Genomic DNA, 13120 nt, shown 5'->3' with positions numbered 1-13120 from the left:
TTCCTCAACCGATTAGTGATTAGTCTTTGCGGCTGGGACATTGAGGGGAGGGATCCTGCCTGTTTACCTCCCAGCTTTCCTGTTTCCTTAGCTGAGCTCCCAGCAGGTGCTTAAAAAATAAATCCTGTGGCAGGCTTTCACCCTCAGCCAGGTAGGGTTCTGGAAAGAGCTCAGGAACCTGACCCCCCCTCCCCCCCCTTCCCCTGCATTTTAGGAGTTTCCTATCCACGCAGAAACCAGAGCTCTTACCCCAGGATACTGTATCCTTAACTCCTCTCTTCCCATTCGCTCTCTCTTGTCTTGGGTAAGGGAGTCAGCACTTTGAGGCTAGACATACTTCCAGTGCTGGAGCAGCTGGTACAGTACACTCCCTGATTTTACCTTGAACTCCAGGAATCTGACAAATGCTGGATATGTGCTCACTTATGTCTTCCAGCAATGCCCATCTCTGGGTAACATCAATAATCCATGGTCAAAATGCACCCAATTCGATTCCAGTCACAGCCAAAGGGAAACTGTTTTCATCCGCGTCCCTTAGTTTCCCCCATTATTACATGTCTCTTAGTATTCGTTCATCCATTCATGTAACAACTGTTTAGGGAACTTTAGGCCTTAGACACTGTGGAGACAGCAGTGAAAAAGGCTGGCATGATCTGGGCCCTTGAAGGAGACAGACAGACATCCATATGGAGAAAACAGTGACAGGGTACAGCTAGGAAGGTCAGGTTAGTTAGCTTTCTCAGAAGGTGTCTTATTTTAAGTATCTAGTTCACTGTGTTGTACAGACGTCACCCTGTCTATTTCCAAAAATGTTTCATCACCGCAAACAGAAGGAACCTCTTAACCAATAAACTCCTCTTTCTCTCCTTCCCTCAGCCCCTGGTGTTATTGTTTTTCTTGTTAAGTGCCATTGAGTCAGTTCTGAACCATAGTGACCCTGTATAGGGTTTCTGAGGAGCAACTGCTGAGCTTGAACCTCCGACACTGCGGTTCAAACTGACTGCAGTCTAATGCATTAACCCAGGAGTTGGAATCAACTTGATAGCAAATAGTTATATATATAAATATATGTGTGTTTGTGTGTATATATATACATGTATATATATATTTGGATATATACCCAAGATAAGGAACCCAAAGGTCAGTTGTTCAAACCTACTAGTTACTGTAGGAGAAAGATATTAACAGTCTGCTTCCATAAAGATTTGTTGTTGTTAAGTGTCATCGAGTCGGTTACAACTCATAGTGACCCTGTATAAAGTTTCCAAGAAGTGGCTGGTGAGTTTGAACCACTGACCTTGCAGTTCATGTAGTCCAGCGCATTAGTACACAGCGCTACAGAAACCCTATGGGGCAGTTCTACTCTGTTGTATCGAGCCACTTTGAGTTGAAATGAACAGATAGCAAGAGTTGTTGTGTGTTTTTTTCTAATGATTGTGAAGTATCTCAGTAGGTGACACTTATGATGGAAGATCTGGTTAACAAGAGGGGTCATCCATGCAAAGGAAGGCAGGGTGTGATGGCATTCCAGGCTGAGGAGACTGTAAGTTAAGATGGGAGCTTGGTGTGTTTGAAAAAGTGATAGGAAGGTTGTGGGCATGACAACCTTATTTTGGGCATGATAGGAGCCAGTGGAGAGTTTAAGTAGAGGATGGACATCATTTCTTTCTTACGTTTTAAAATTGTAGTAAAATATATATAAACCAAAACATTCACCAGTGCAACTTCCACATTTATGGGCATAGTTTTTGCTGTGTGAAAATAGACCAACAGGGAACAAGAGGGGTAGATACAAAGAGATCCATGACGAGCCATCTCAGCAGTCCAGGCAAGAGTTGGTGGTGGCTTACACAGTAGGTGCTTCATAATGGTAGCCATTGCTGTTAATGTATATACGTGTGGGATAGGAGGCAGCTTGGCTTTGGAACCTGGTGCCCCTACATCTTGGCTACAGCTTTCCTTCTTTGGGCTGAGTGAACGTGGACAAATTGTTTGACAGGCTCTGGGGACTAGTTACTGAGACCAGCACTGGCAGGCAGCAGGTTTAGAGGTGGCAAAATCAGTACGAGCCTAAAGATTGGCAGTTCAAGCTCACCAGCTGCTTCTCGGAAACCCTATCAGGGTCACTATGGGTCAGAACCAACTCCAGGGCACTTAACAACAACAACAGAGGGCCAACTGGGAGTGGGAAGGGAATGAGTATGTTGTTATTAAGTGCCGTCGAGTCGGTTCCGACCCATAGCAACCCTGTATAGAGTTTCCGAGGAGCAACTGATGAGCTTGAACCACTGACCAAATGCCTTTGCAGTCTGGCGCATTCACCCACAGTGCCACACCAGGAGTCCAGAATGAGTATAAAAGATGCATTTATTCACCCAACAGTACCTCAGGGCCTATTGTGTGGAAACTGGGAAGAGCCACTAAGGCTAATGAGAGCCCTGAGGACAGTAATGCTAGCCAATACTTACCTCAGGGAGCACTAGTTTTTGTGAGAGTGGAATGCTGACATCTCAGGGGGTTAACACAGTGTAAGTTTGTTTCTAAAAGTGCCGTTAAGTGTTTGGCAGGTGACCTTTCCTGCGGTGACCTGGAGACTCAGGCCCCTTCCATCCTATGTCTTTCCCATCCCCTAGGACCTCAGCATTATTTCCTTCCAGCCAGGGGACAGTGTGGTTGGGGGCGGGAAGCCCCAACCTAGGCTTGGACTGATGTACATTTACGCAGCATGTCTTGTATCCCTGGGTCTGACCCAGACACAGTGGTAGAGTTCAGAAGTACAACTCTCTAGTCCTGCCCCAAGGCAGTGTTGGGAGGCGGTGTGGAATGAATTTTGGGTTTACCATGTCCAGCAGTGGAATGTCACCTTGGATAAGTAAAAGCCCCATCCCCTACAAGCCTCAGTTTTCTCATCTAGAAATGTTGAGGTGAAGATTTTAATGTTCTAATATGAATAAAAGGAGCTGTGGTAGCGTCATGGTTACGGTTTGGGCTGCTAACCTCAAGATCAACAGTGTGAAACTACCAGCTGTTCCATGGGAGAAAGATAAAGCTTTCTGCTCCTGTAAAGATTTATAGTCTCAGAAACCCTGTACAGGGTCGCTATGGGTCGGGACCGACTCGACAGCACTTAACAACAGCAACAAAAAAGATTTGTAGCCTCAGAAATCCTGTACAGGGTTGCTATGAGTAGGAACCCACTCCACGGCACACCGCCACCACCACCACCAATATGAATAAACTCTGTGTGGAGTGGGCCCAGCATGTAGTAGATTCTCAGTGCACATTATCCCAATGATTGGAGAGAGAGACCCAGGCAGGTGGCAAAACTGAGGTGGGGGGGTGGGGGGGAACACGGGACCCACAGACCTGAGCAGTCCAGACAGGCTTCCTTGGCTGTGGATTGGCCCACTGATGTACAACAACATCACAGCAAAAGGTGCCCTGAGGCTGAGCTTGGGAAGGTAACCAGATGTGATGCCAATGAAGATTGGAAGCTCATGAAGCTCCTGTTTACTGAGTATCCACTCTGGGTCAGGTAAGAAATCTGGGTGGCGCAGTGGTTAAGTGCTGGGCTGATCATTGAAAGATGAGAATTGGAATCTGTTAGCTGTTTCAGGGGAGAAAAAGGGGACAGTCGGCTTCTGTAAAGATTGTTGCTGTTGGTAAGTGGCATCAAGTCGGTTCCAACTCATCGCGACCCTGTATGGGGTCCAAGGAGCGGCTGGTGGGTTTGAATCACTGACCTTGCGGTTAGCAGTCCAGTGCTGTTCCTACCACACAGTGACACTGTAGGAAACCCTAAGGGGCAGTTTTACTGTGTTCTCTAGGGCCGCCATTCATTAGAATCGACTTGAAGACAACTGGTTTGGTGTTTTTATTTATTTATTTAATGGGCCAGGTGTGATATAAACCTGACAATTTATTTAATCTGTACAGTAACCCTATGTGGGAGATTGTTCGTTTTGCATTTTCAAACGTGCTGCACACTTTATGCACCCAGGATATTTCATTTAGCACCCTAGGCAACTCCCTAAGGTAGGCACCGATATTATCCTCGTCTCCCACATGAGGACACAGGCTCAGAGAAGCCAAGTCACTTTCCTGGAGGCACATAGCTGGTGGTGGGATTCAGTTCCACAGCCTGCAACCCATGTGGAACACGTCCTGCCAGTGCCCTGTTAGAACATTCCTAACAAACCATGTGAGTCGGGTTCTGGGTCAGAGAAACCAGTCCTTAGACTTAGGACTCTGGCCTTTGTGGCCCCTGGATGCTGCTCACACCCTGTGGATTGGTGAGCTTTAGGACCCAGCAGCCTTCCAAGAGGGGTCCTCATCATCACCCCTGCCCTCCTTCTCTGCCTCCCCACCCCCATCTCCAGTCTCCAACCCTCTCATTCTTCCTCTTCCACCCCTCCCCCTCCCTGAACCCCCCCACCCCGCTCCTCCCCCTTAGTGGTCACATGGGGGAGTTGCTGGGTTTAAACCTAATCTGTCCAGGGCTCAGCACAGTAGCCCAGGCGGAGGGGCAAACCTGCTCATCTAGTCTCTGGGGCCCAGGAGACTGGGGCCAGGAGAGGTGCCCACAGCCCCCTGTATGAGCCTAGGGCTGGAGTGCTCATTGGAAGCCCAGCTGACCCTGGAGAAGATTATCCAGGTGGGTCCTGGGGACTGTGGCTGCCCTATCCAGGGCAGGGGAGCGGTGGGTGGTTTTAGCAGGAGTGAGAAAAGATTAGTGCATTGTAGGGGTTGAGAGTGGGAGAAGGTATGACAGTGTTGGGGTGCACAGGGACCCTGGTGTCAGCTATCCACCAGACTGGGGGCAGAGAGGTGGGGGAGCAGAACCAACTGCCCTGGCTTCCTTATCCCAGTACCCTGGGGGGGGGGTCCCTAACCTCATTTTTGTGTGTTCTCTGTCACCACAAGGGGCCTCACTCACCTTGAGTTGTCCAATGGGCTTCCTAGTCAGCCATGGGGTTTGGCGTGCTTCTCTAGTCCTTCCAGGGCAGAGGTACCCCAGACTTTTCTCTCACGGAGCTCTTTGTCAATTGGATTCTGATGTCCAAGCTTCCTACATTTTGGAGATTTCCCGAACGTGTCTCCTGGGCACTTGCCATTGAGCCTTGTCCCAGGCCCCCACAGAGCTGCCTTCATCCCCTGCAGACACTGGAGAGTAGAATCCTGAGGCCTGGCCAGGAGAAAGGCCTGAGTGTGCAGGACCCGGCCCAGGACTCTGAGCCCACCAGCCTATCCGCCTGCATCCGGGAGATTGTTACCCGAAACCTCTCCGAGCCTGAGAGCACAGGTACCACCACCCTGCACTAGCCCTCCACAGACCACCTCCCATGTCCCCCTCCTCAGCAGGCAGTAGTGATGGTCATGTTTCCTAAATGTTCACTGTGAGGCAGACACAGCCCTGTAATGAAGAGACCCATTTTACAGATGAGGCAATAAAGGCTCAGAGCTTCAATGTCATTTGCCCAGATATGCACCCCATGTGATAAGGTTAGAAAGGCTGAGCACCCCTCACCTTGCATGCCTGCAGCCTGCTGCAAAGACTTGAACCCCAATCACCATATTCCCTCCCAGGGAAGGTGTGATCTGGCTGAGGTAGAGGTAGAAGGGGCATCGCTCAGCTCAGACCAGGACTTTGTGGTAGTGCCGCCTACTCCCCATACACACAGGGAGGTGAATGGGCCCCTCTTGTGCCCACGCACAGCCTCACTATATGGTTTGAGGGTCTGTGAAGGACACAACTCCGTGTTTGCCTCTCTTCCTGGTGGTGTTTTGGTTCTCTCAAAGTCCCTATGCAACTACTGGGTAAGGCCTGGCTGCTCCTTGGAGGACCAGGGCTGTTAGGGCCCCTGGCATACTTAACCAGGGAGAGGCTTAGAGAGCCCCTCTCTCTGAGCTGGAAGCATATGGCAGGCTGCAGCATGTGTCTCCCAGAGTAGAGAGGAGCCCATAGGAGGAGACACCCATGCTTTTCCCTCTAGCCTTTCTTTCCTCTTCCTCTTCTACTTCCCCTTTCTCCTAATAACCTGACCTGTAATACCTTGTCTAGCTTCAGAAGCTACATGAGATTCTTGTCTTTAAAGAGGCTTTTGGGCTTGCCTGACCAAAGCTAGATACTTTTCTACCCATTTTATAGATGGGCAAAACTGAGGTCAGAGAAGAGCAGTCATTGGAAAAGGAGGAAACTAGGTTCTGAGGCTTACTCTCCTGCCTCCTAGACTGAGCCGCTCCTCTGTACCTTGGGGGCCTGCAGGGGGGAAAGTTCTAGTCTGTTTTTGGGCCCCTCTCTTTTCCCCACCCTTTACTCATCACCTGCGTTTGTACGATCTTGTGCCATGCCCATTCCCACCCAGGCCTTGGTGCTTCTTCCCACCCTGGGTGATGGGTAGGATTTTGGTGGAGGGAGGATGTCCCACTGACACCAAGAGAAAGCCAACCAGGGGCTGACTGTCCCTCATCAGCCCAGCTGGCGGTCACAGAGATGGCTTCACTGTTGTCACTGCAAGAGGAGAATCAGCTATTGCAGAAGGAGCTGACCCGAGTGGAGGACCTGCTGGCCCAGAGCCGTGCTGAGCGCGACGAACTCGCTATCAAGTTCAATGCGGTCAGTGAGAGGGTGAGTGCTGCCCCAGGTTTAGGGGTTGGTCCAGGGGCTCCCCTGCTGCTAGTTCAGGAAGACTGCCAGACCAGGATTACATGCTGATCAAAAGATTGAGCCGGCCTGGGTTCAAATCCTAGCTCTGTCAACTTGAATGGCCTTGAGCCAAAGTGGAATGGTCATACGACATGCAGTTGGTGTGAGGGAGGAATCAATGGGCTAAAATACCTGGCATGGGGTGTTTCACTCCCGTCTGTCCCAGGACTAATTGGGGTGGAGGGCACAGAGAACAGAATCATAAAGGGCTCTCCTGCCCCTCAATTCTCTGGACATTTCCTCTTGCTTTCATTTACATGTTCCTTGTGGTTGAGGCAAAATCCCTAGTGGCACCAACTGTTTGCACTCAGTTGCTAACCAAAAGATTGGCCATTCCCAGCCAGCCAGAGGTACCACAAAAGAAAGGCCTGGTGATCTGCATCTGTACAAATACAATCATAGACACCCTGCAGTTCTTCTCTGAGTCACATGGGCTTGCTAAGAGTTGGAATTGACTTGACAGCATTGGATATTGGTTTGGGTTGAGGCAGGGGCTGGGCTCTGGAGCAGGCTGGTATTGGCACAGACACCATTTCTCAGGCCTGTCTGCTGCCATTTCCTATGGGGGTGAGGCTCTGCTAAGCAGAGAAGGAGAAGCCAGGCCTGCCTCCAAGGTGCAGGGCCCAGGGCAAGAGGTGGGTGCAAACCAGGACCAGGATGCAGGATCCTTAGGATGCGCTGTCTCCTTTGGGCCCCTAGGCTTGTAGGAGGGGACCCTAGGGAGTTGATGGTAGTTGAAAGTTAGTGAGAAAGTTGTACGAGGGAAGGTGTGTGTGTGTGTGTGCAGATGGGAGATGTGTGTGTGGTAGTAACATTTGTAATAGTAGCTGACACTTATTGAGTGGCTACTGAGTGCCAGGCATGTGCTCGATGCTTTATATGTAAAGCATCAAGGTTAGTACCATTACGATGCTCATTTCACAGAGGAGAAAACTGAAGCTCAGAGACAAGAAGCAGTAGGCTCAGGATCACGTGACCAGTTACGGCTAGAATCCAGGTCTGGACTCCCAGACCAGAGTTCTGCAATTGTGAATTTGCTTCCTGGATTTGTGAACAAACTGGGCTGGGGCTTCCGTGGGGCAACTGGCCCCTGGAAAACTGAAAGGGCCCTCAGGTACTAACCAGTGTGACCCCATGATGCTACAGATGGGGAAACTGAGACCTAAAGGGGACAGGTCCTGGACCACGTGCCCCTGTGTGGTAGTGGCAGAACCAAGGTTAGCCCGGGGCCCCCTGAGCCAGGCGCATCCACACCAGACCTGGTGTGCCGAGTCGCATTTCTGTGTTTGCCTGTGTGTCCGCCGTGTCCTGATGTCTGCACGCCTGGACTAGCCCCTGACTTGTTGGGACTTGCCGAGGAGCAGGGTGAGGATCCCTGGTAATCTTTAGCACTCAGGACAATGCAGAGCTAGTCTTCCCAGGGCTTGGGGGTGCGGAGGGGGGTTTGGAGGACGGACTGGCCCCAGCCCTGCATTGTGGTGGTGCTGGGGGCCTGAGCTAGTCCCCTGGTTTTAGACCTTTCTTCTTTCAGTCTCTGGTCCCATGCCAGGCCCTGGGGGGCTGCTTCTTAAATGCCAACTTCTGGCTCATGATGTGGCCAGCAGGGAAGGGGAAGAAGAGGTGGGAGGCTCCTGTCTCTGTTAGCACGTATTTGCTGAGGGGACCGGTTTTGCCTAGAAAACTTACTAGTAGAGAGAAGGCGGTGTTTGAACTGTATACTGCTCAGTATGCATCCTCTCTGGCCCACAGAGAACATATGAGCCTGGAGATTACCTCCCTACAGATGGGGAAACTGAGGTCCAGGTCAGCGGTGGGACTGGGATGTGGACTCAGGTTTCCTGGATTCCAGTTCAGAGCTCTGCTATCCTGTGGCACAGTCTCCCTGTTGCCCACTTGTTCCAGTACCTGAAGGTGGCAGGGCCGCCCTGTGACCCCAGCGGTTGCATGTGGGCTAGATGCGGGACAGTCAGGGAGGTTGTTCTGACCCTTTAAGCCCCATAGCATCCTTGGCATAGAGAGTAGTGGTAGTGGCGTACGGATCTATGTCTTTTTAACTACATGTAAGGAAACTGAGGCAAAGGTTTCGGGTGTGGGGGCACCTCCCAAGTTAGAAAGGACCTCACAGCTCCTGTGGAGCCCTGCCTCCATTTTTGCTCTTGAGGAACAGGTGTAGGGGAGGCAGCTGAGGATGGGAAAGAGGGATGTCCACACCCCCTCAGCTCAGAGGAGAACCCCTGAGCTCCCCCAGTGTCCATGGCAACCTGGACCGAGTTGAATTGAATCCCAGGCACTAGAGCAGCAGTTGCCAGGGGAGACGGTAAACTTTTTTTATCCCTAGTGTGATGGTGGCCTCCTCCCCTTCTGAATTATAAATGCAATTGAAAGGCTGTTTTGTGAGGGGCCAGGTTTATGGGATGGAATGAGGTGTGACCGACAGTGGACTGGGCCTGGCTCTGAGCACTGGGAAGAGGTGGAGTACCCAGCAACTGCCTGTTGTTGTAGTAGTCGGTTCTGACCCACAGTGACCCTGTGTAGGGTTTCTGAGGAGCGGCAGCTGAGCTTGAACCACCGATCTTGTGGTTCAAACTGGCTTTGCAGTCCAGCAACTACCTAGTGTTGTCGTTAAGTGCCGTCGAGTTGATTCTGACCCTAGACCCGTCTTAATCACAGAAGCAAATAGTACCTGGTTCACACCAAACCCAAGCCTGCTGCCTGCAAGTCAACGCCGACTCATGGCGACCCTGCTCAGGGTTTCCTAGGCTGTAAAACAGGAGTAGAAAGCCTCAGATTTGTGCCTTGGAGCGGCTGGTGACTTTCACACCCCACATGGTACACACAGATATCCAAAACTCATGTGCCACAGAGACCCACCCCTCGGACACTCAGGCTCACAGAGTATGCACAGTCTACTCCACACCCTTGGTCAGACACCATATAGTTACACACAGACCCACAGAACGTGCCACTTGGACAGATGGTCCTACCACCACGATGTGCCCATAGTGCAGACGACACATCTGTCTCCAGTCTCACAGATACACAAGGACAGCACAAAGCACACAGCCCCACAATCTGTCCCACACATTGTATAGTTGCCGACACACACCCTAACCCCACTCAGTCAGCCTCACACCTCTGTGACACCCACAGATACGTAGACATGCACATGAGCATGGGCCCAGGTACACACAGACGCACCAGACACATGACCCAGTACCGACACATAGAGACACACAGGGTCCCAGGTGGAGACAAATGATACCACATGCTGCACTGGTGAGTCCACACACTGTCCAGATGCTGGTCAATGCACAGTGCACAGCACCTTAGCCACAGCGATTACACAGACCATTGCCCCCCCGCACCCCTCACCTAGGTGACTTCAGACAGACACGGCCTTCCCCCACCCTATAGGCACAGCAGGCCCTTCCTTAGTGTGGGCACCCCCGGGCATAGATGTGAGGTTGTCTCAAGCTTTGTCTTGGCTTGTAGACCTGCTGGGTGTCCCGGTCCAGACCTCAGCTTAGCATGGACGTCACGGCTGCCCTTCCCATTGGCTGACCCACGTGGCACTCACTGGCTAGGGGGTCTGGGTGCCTTCATGAAGGCCGCTGTGAAGGCCAGGTGTTGGGGAGGTGGATGGTGAGTCGGGGTCAGCTTCATAGGTAGCTGAGCTTCATGGAGAATGGCCCTGTTGGTTCTCTAAGGACCTCATTCCTCTGCTCAGCCCCACCCAGCATCAGCCGTACCCCCAAATAACTAGAGGAGGCTGCAGGAGTCCTCCAGGTGGGGCAGTCTGGGCAGGGAAGGGGCTGGCCTGCCCAAAGGGCTCTGATTGGACATATCATTCTCCACTCTAGTCCTCTGTGACTATGTCACTGACTCTGAGCCCAGGAGTTCCCAGCTGCCTGGGTGGGGGGGCGGTGGTAGGGGCTGGGGCTGAGAGAGCATTTAATAAGCACATGTTGAATTTTGGAGCATTCCTTTACACTTCTTACCAATCTTCATCCGGTGTGTATGGATGGGAGGGGTTCATCATGTCCCCCACCCCCCGTATGTTTGGGACTGCCTGTGTGCTTTATGCATGTGCATTTTGATAAGCTCAGATATTCCTGTGTGTGCTGATACCTCTGTTATGAGTGTGTTTCCATGTGTTCATGCCATTTACTCATCTCAACCTCCTTTCTAGACACTAAGAGAATGGAGAACACCAGACTTTCCTGAGCTCCTGCAGGAGTGGGTGGGTGGTGGTGGTAGGTGGGGGAGGGGCAGCATGATTAATAATCATGGCTTTGTTCTGAGGAGAGACACAGGGTGCAGCCAGAGCCTCTGAGTTTGCATGCACGTGTTTGCATTCACACATTAGTGGGCCCACTTTAATGTGTGCATGCTTTCCACATGTATGTACTTCCGGTCTGTGTGCCCATGCACAGCTACATTAATTAATTAGCACATGCATGCTCACTCATGTATCCTGGGCTTGCCCACATGTGCCCGCCTCCCCCAGGTGCCAGGAAAGCAGCCTGGCGCCCCCTGCAGAAACCTGTGCCTGCCTTCCTGAGAGGCTCAGCACTCTCAACCAGGGCCTTTCCCTGCAGCTGGAGCAGGCTGTTCGGCTGGAGTCTGGGGAGCTGGAGACGCTGGAGCCCAGAGGGCTGGTCCGCCAGAGCGTGGAGCTGCGGCGCCAGCTGCAAGAGGAGCAAGCCTCCTACCGACGCAAGCTGCAGGCCTATCAGGAGGGCCAGCAGCGGCAGGCCCAGCTTGTGCAGCGGCTACAGGCCAAGGTCAGGGCTGCCCACCCCGCTCCAGCCTGCCCATGTGCTTACTTCCTCCCACTCCCCCCGCCCCCCAGGGCTGACCACTGCTCTCTGCCCTCTGGCCCCCAGATCCTCCAGTACAAGAAGAAGTGCACAGAGATGGAGCAGCAGCTGTTGGAGCAATCCACGGAGCTGGAGCAGCAACGACTGAGGGTGGGTGCTGACAGGGTAGAGGGAGGGCTGCCACTGCCTTCCATGTGTCTAACCTGCTGCTCCTCTTTGCTGCCCCTCCCCCAGGACAGTGAGCACAGCCGGGACCTGGAGAGCACCCTCCTTAGGCTGGAGGAGGAGCAGCAGAGGTGGGCTGCTGTAGGGGAGGGGACCTTCTGATACAAGTGGGTGAGGCCTAGAGTGGGGCTGGCCTGACCCTTCCCCTTTGACCTGGCTCAGGAGCGCCAGCCTGGCCCAGGTGAATGCTATGCTCCGAGAACAACTGGACCAAGTGGGCTCCGCCAACCAGGCTCTGAGCGAGGACATACGCAAGGTGACCAGTGACTGGACACGCAGCCGCCAGGAGCTGGAACAGCGAGAGGCAGCATGGAGGCGTGAGGAGGAGGTGGGCATCATGGAGGCAGGCAGGCCAGTTAGTCTTGGTGGGTCCCCCGTGAGCCGAAGAGATGGGTAGAGTAGTAAGGACTCTGAAGTCTGGAGAGGGAGATGGGGAGGGGTGTCCTGTCTGCCAGGTTAAGAGCTGTCATTCTCATAGCTGGCTTTGTACCTGGTGTTATGGGCCAGGTGTACAGATACTTCACACTAATCATGTGGTAGGCATGTCATTGTGCTCAGTTTAAAGAAAGGCTATGTAGCGGCACCTGATAAACCCAGAGTCCTGGTGTGGTGCTGTAGGATAAGGACTGCACTGCAAATTTGGTTTGAACCAGAAGGTCGGTAGTTCAAACTCACCAGCTGCTCCTTGGAAACCCTACACAGGGTTGAACTGACTCAACAGCACTAACAACAACAAACGTGGTGTTGATGTGCCATGGAGTCGGTTCCAACTCTTAGCGACCCTGTACAAGGTTTCTGAGGCTGTAAACCTTTATGGAAGCAGAAAGCCTCATCTTACACCGAACAGCTGGTAGTTTCAAACTGCTGACCTTGAGATTAACAGCTTAATTCATAACCACTACGCTTCAAGAGCTCCTTAACAACAAAAGTAGCTGCACCTAATAAACCTAGGTTCTCGGCACTTCCTGCCCTGTTCGCTGCCTTTGTTGATGGAAACACTGAAACCCAGCTCCCTGTACAAGAGGACACCATGGGGGCTGGCAGCTCCAATGCATAGCCCTTGTGCTGGCCGTGGGAAGCCCCACGCTGTGGGTGGCTGTAGTTGGGAGTGTTTGGGAGAGGAAGCAAACCAGACCCTCATGGCATCATTTCACCCAGACACATCTTCCCTCTAGTCCTTCAACACTTACTTCAGTAACGAGCACAGCCGCCTGCTCATCCTCTGGAGGCAAGTTGTGGGGGTCCGACAGCTGGTCAGCAAGGTGAAGATGTCCACTGAGAGGTAAGATATCTACTGAGAGGGGTGGCCTGGCAGGTGGAGGGGGCAGTTTGAAGAGACTGCAGCAGCTGCGAGCCAACCCACTCTTTA

General features: G+C 52.3%; 1 protein-coding gene across 1 annotated transcript in view; it reads left to right on the top strand.

The window, feature by feature from the left end:
* Positions 1-4594: 4594 nt before the first annotated feature.
* The window catches only part of CROCC (ciliary rootlet coiled-coil, rootletin), a 43776-nt gene continuing 35250 nt past the window's right edge, over positions 4595-13120 (top strand). Inside the window, exons 1-8 of the mRNA XM_006866411.1 lie at positions 4595-4654; positions 5161-5302; positions 6474-6628; positions 11305-11490; positions 11593-11676; positions 11761-11822; positions 11914-12079; positions 12927-13033. Of these exons, the coding sequence (XP_006866473.1) occupies positions 4595-4654; positions 5161-5302; positions 6474-6628; positions 11305-11490; positions 11593-11676; positions 11761-11822; positions 11914-12079; positions 12927-13033 (962 nt within the window). The remainder of the gene's footprint in view (positions 4655-5160; positions 5303-6473; positions 6629-11304; positions 11491-11592; positions 11677-11760; positions 11823-11913; positions 12080-12926; positions 13034-13120) is intronic.

Source organism: Chrysochloris asiatica, unplaced genomic scaffold, assembly GCF_000296735.1.
Source record: "Chrysochloris asiatica unplaced genomic scaffold, ChrAsi1.0 scaffold00090, whole genome shotgun sequence".
NCBI lineage: Eukaryota > Metazoa > Chordata > Mammalia > Afrosoricida > Chrysochloridae > Chrysochloris > Chrysochloris asiatica.
The sequence above is the reverse complement of the archived record's forward strand: the minus strand, read 5'-3'. Positions and strand labels throughout refer to the sequence as shown.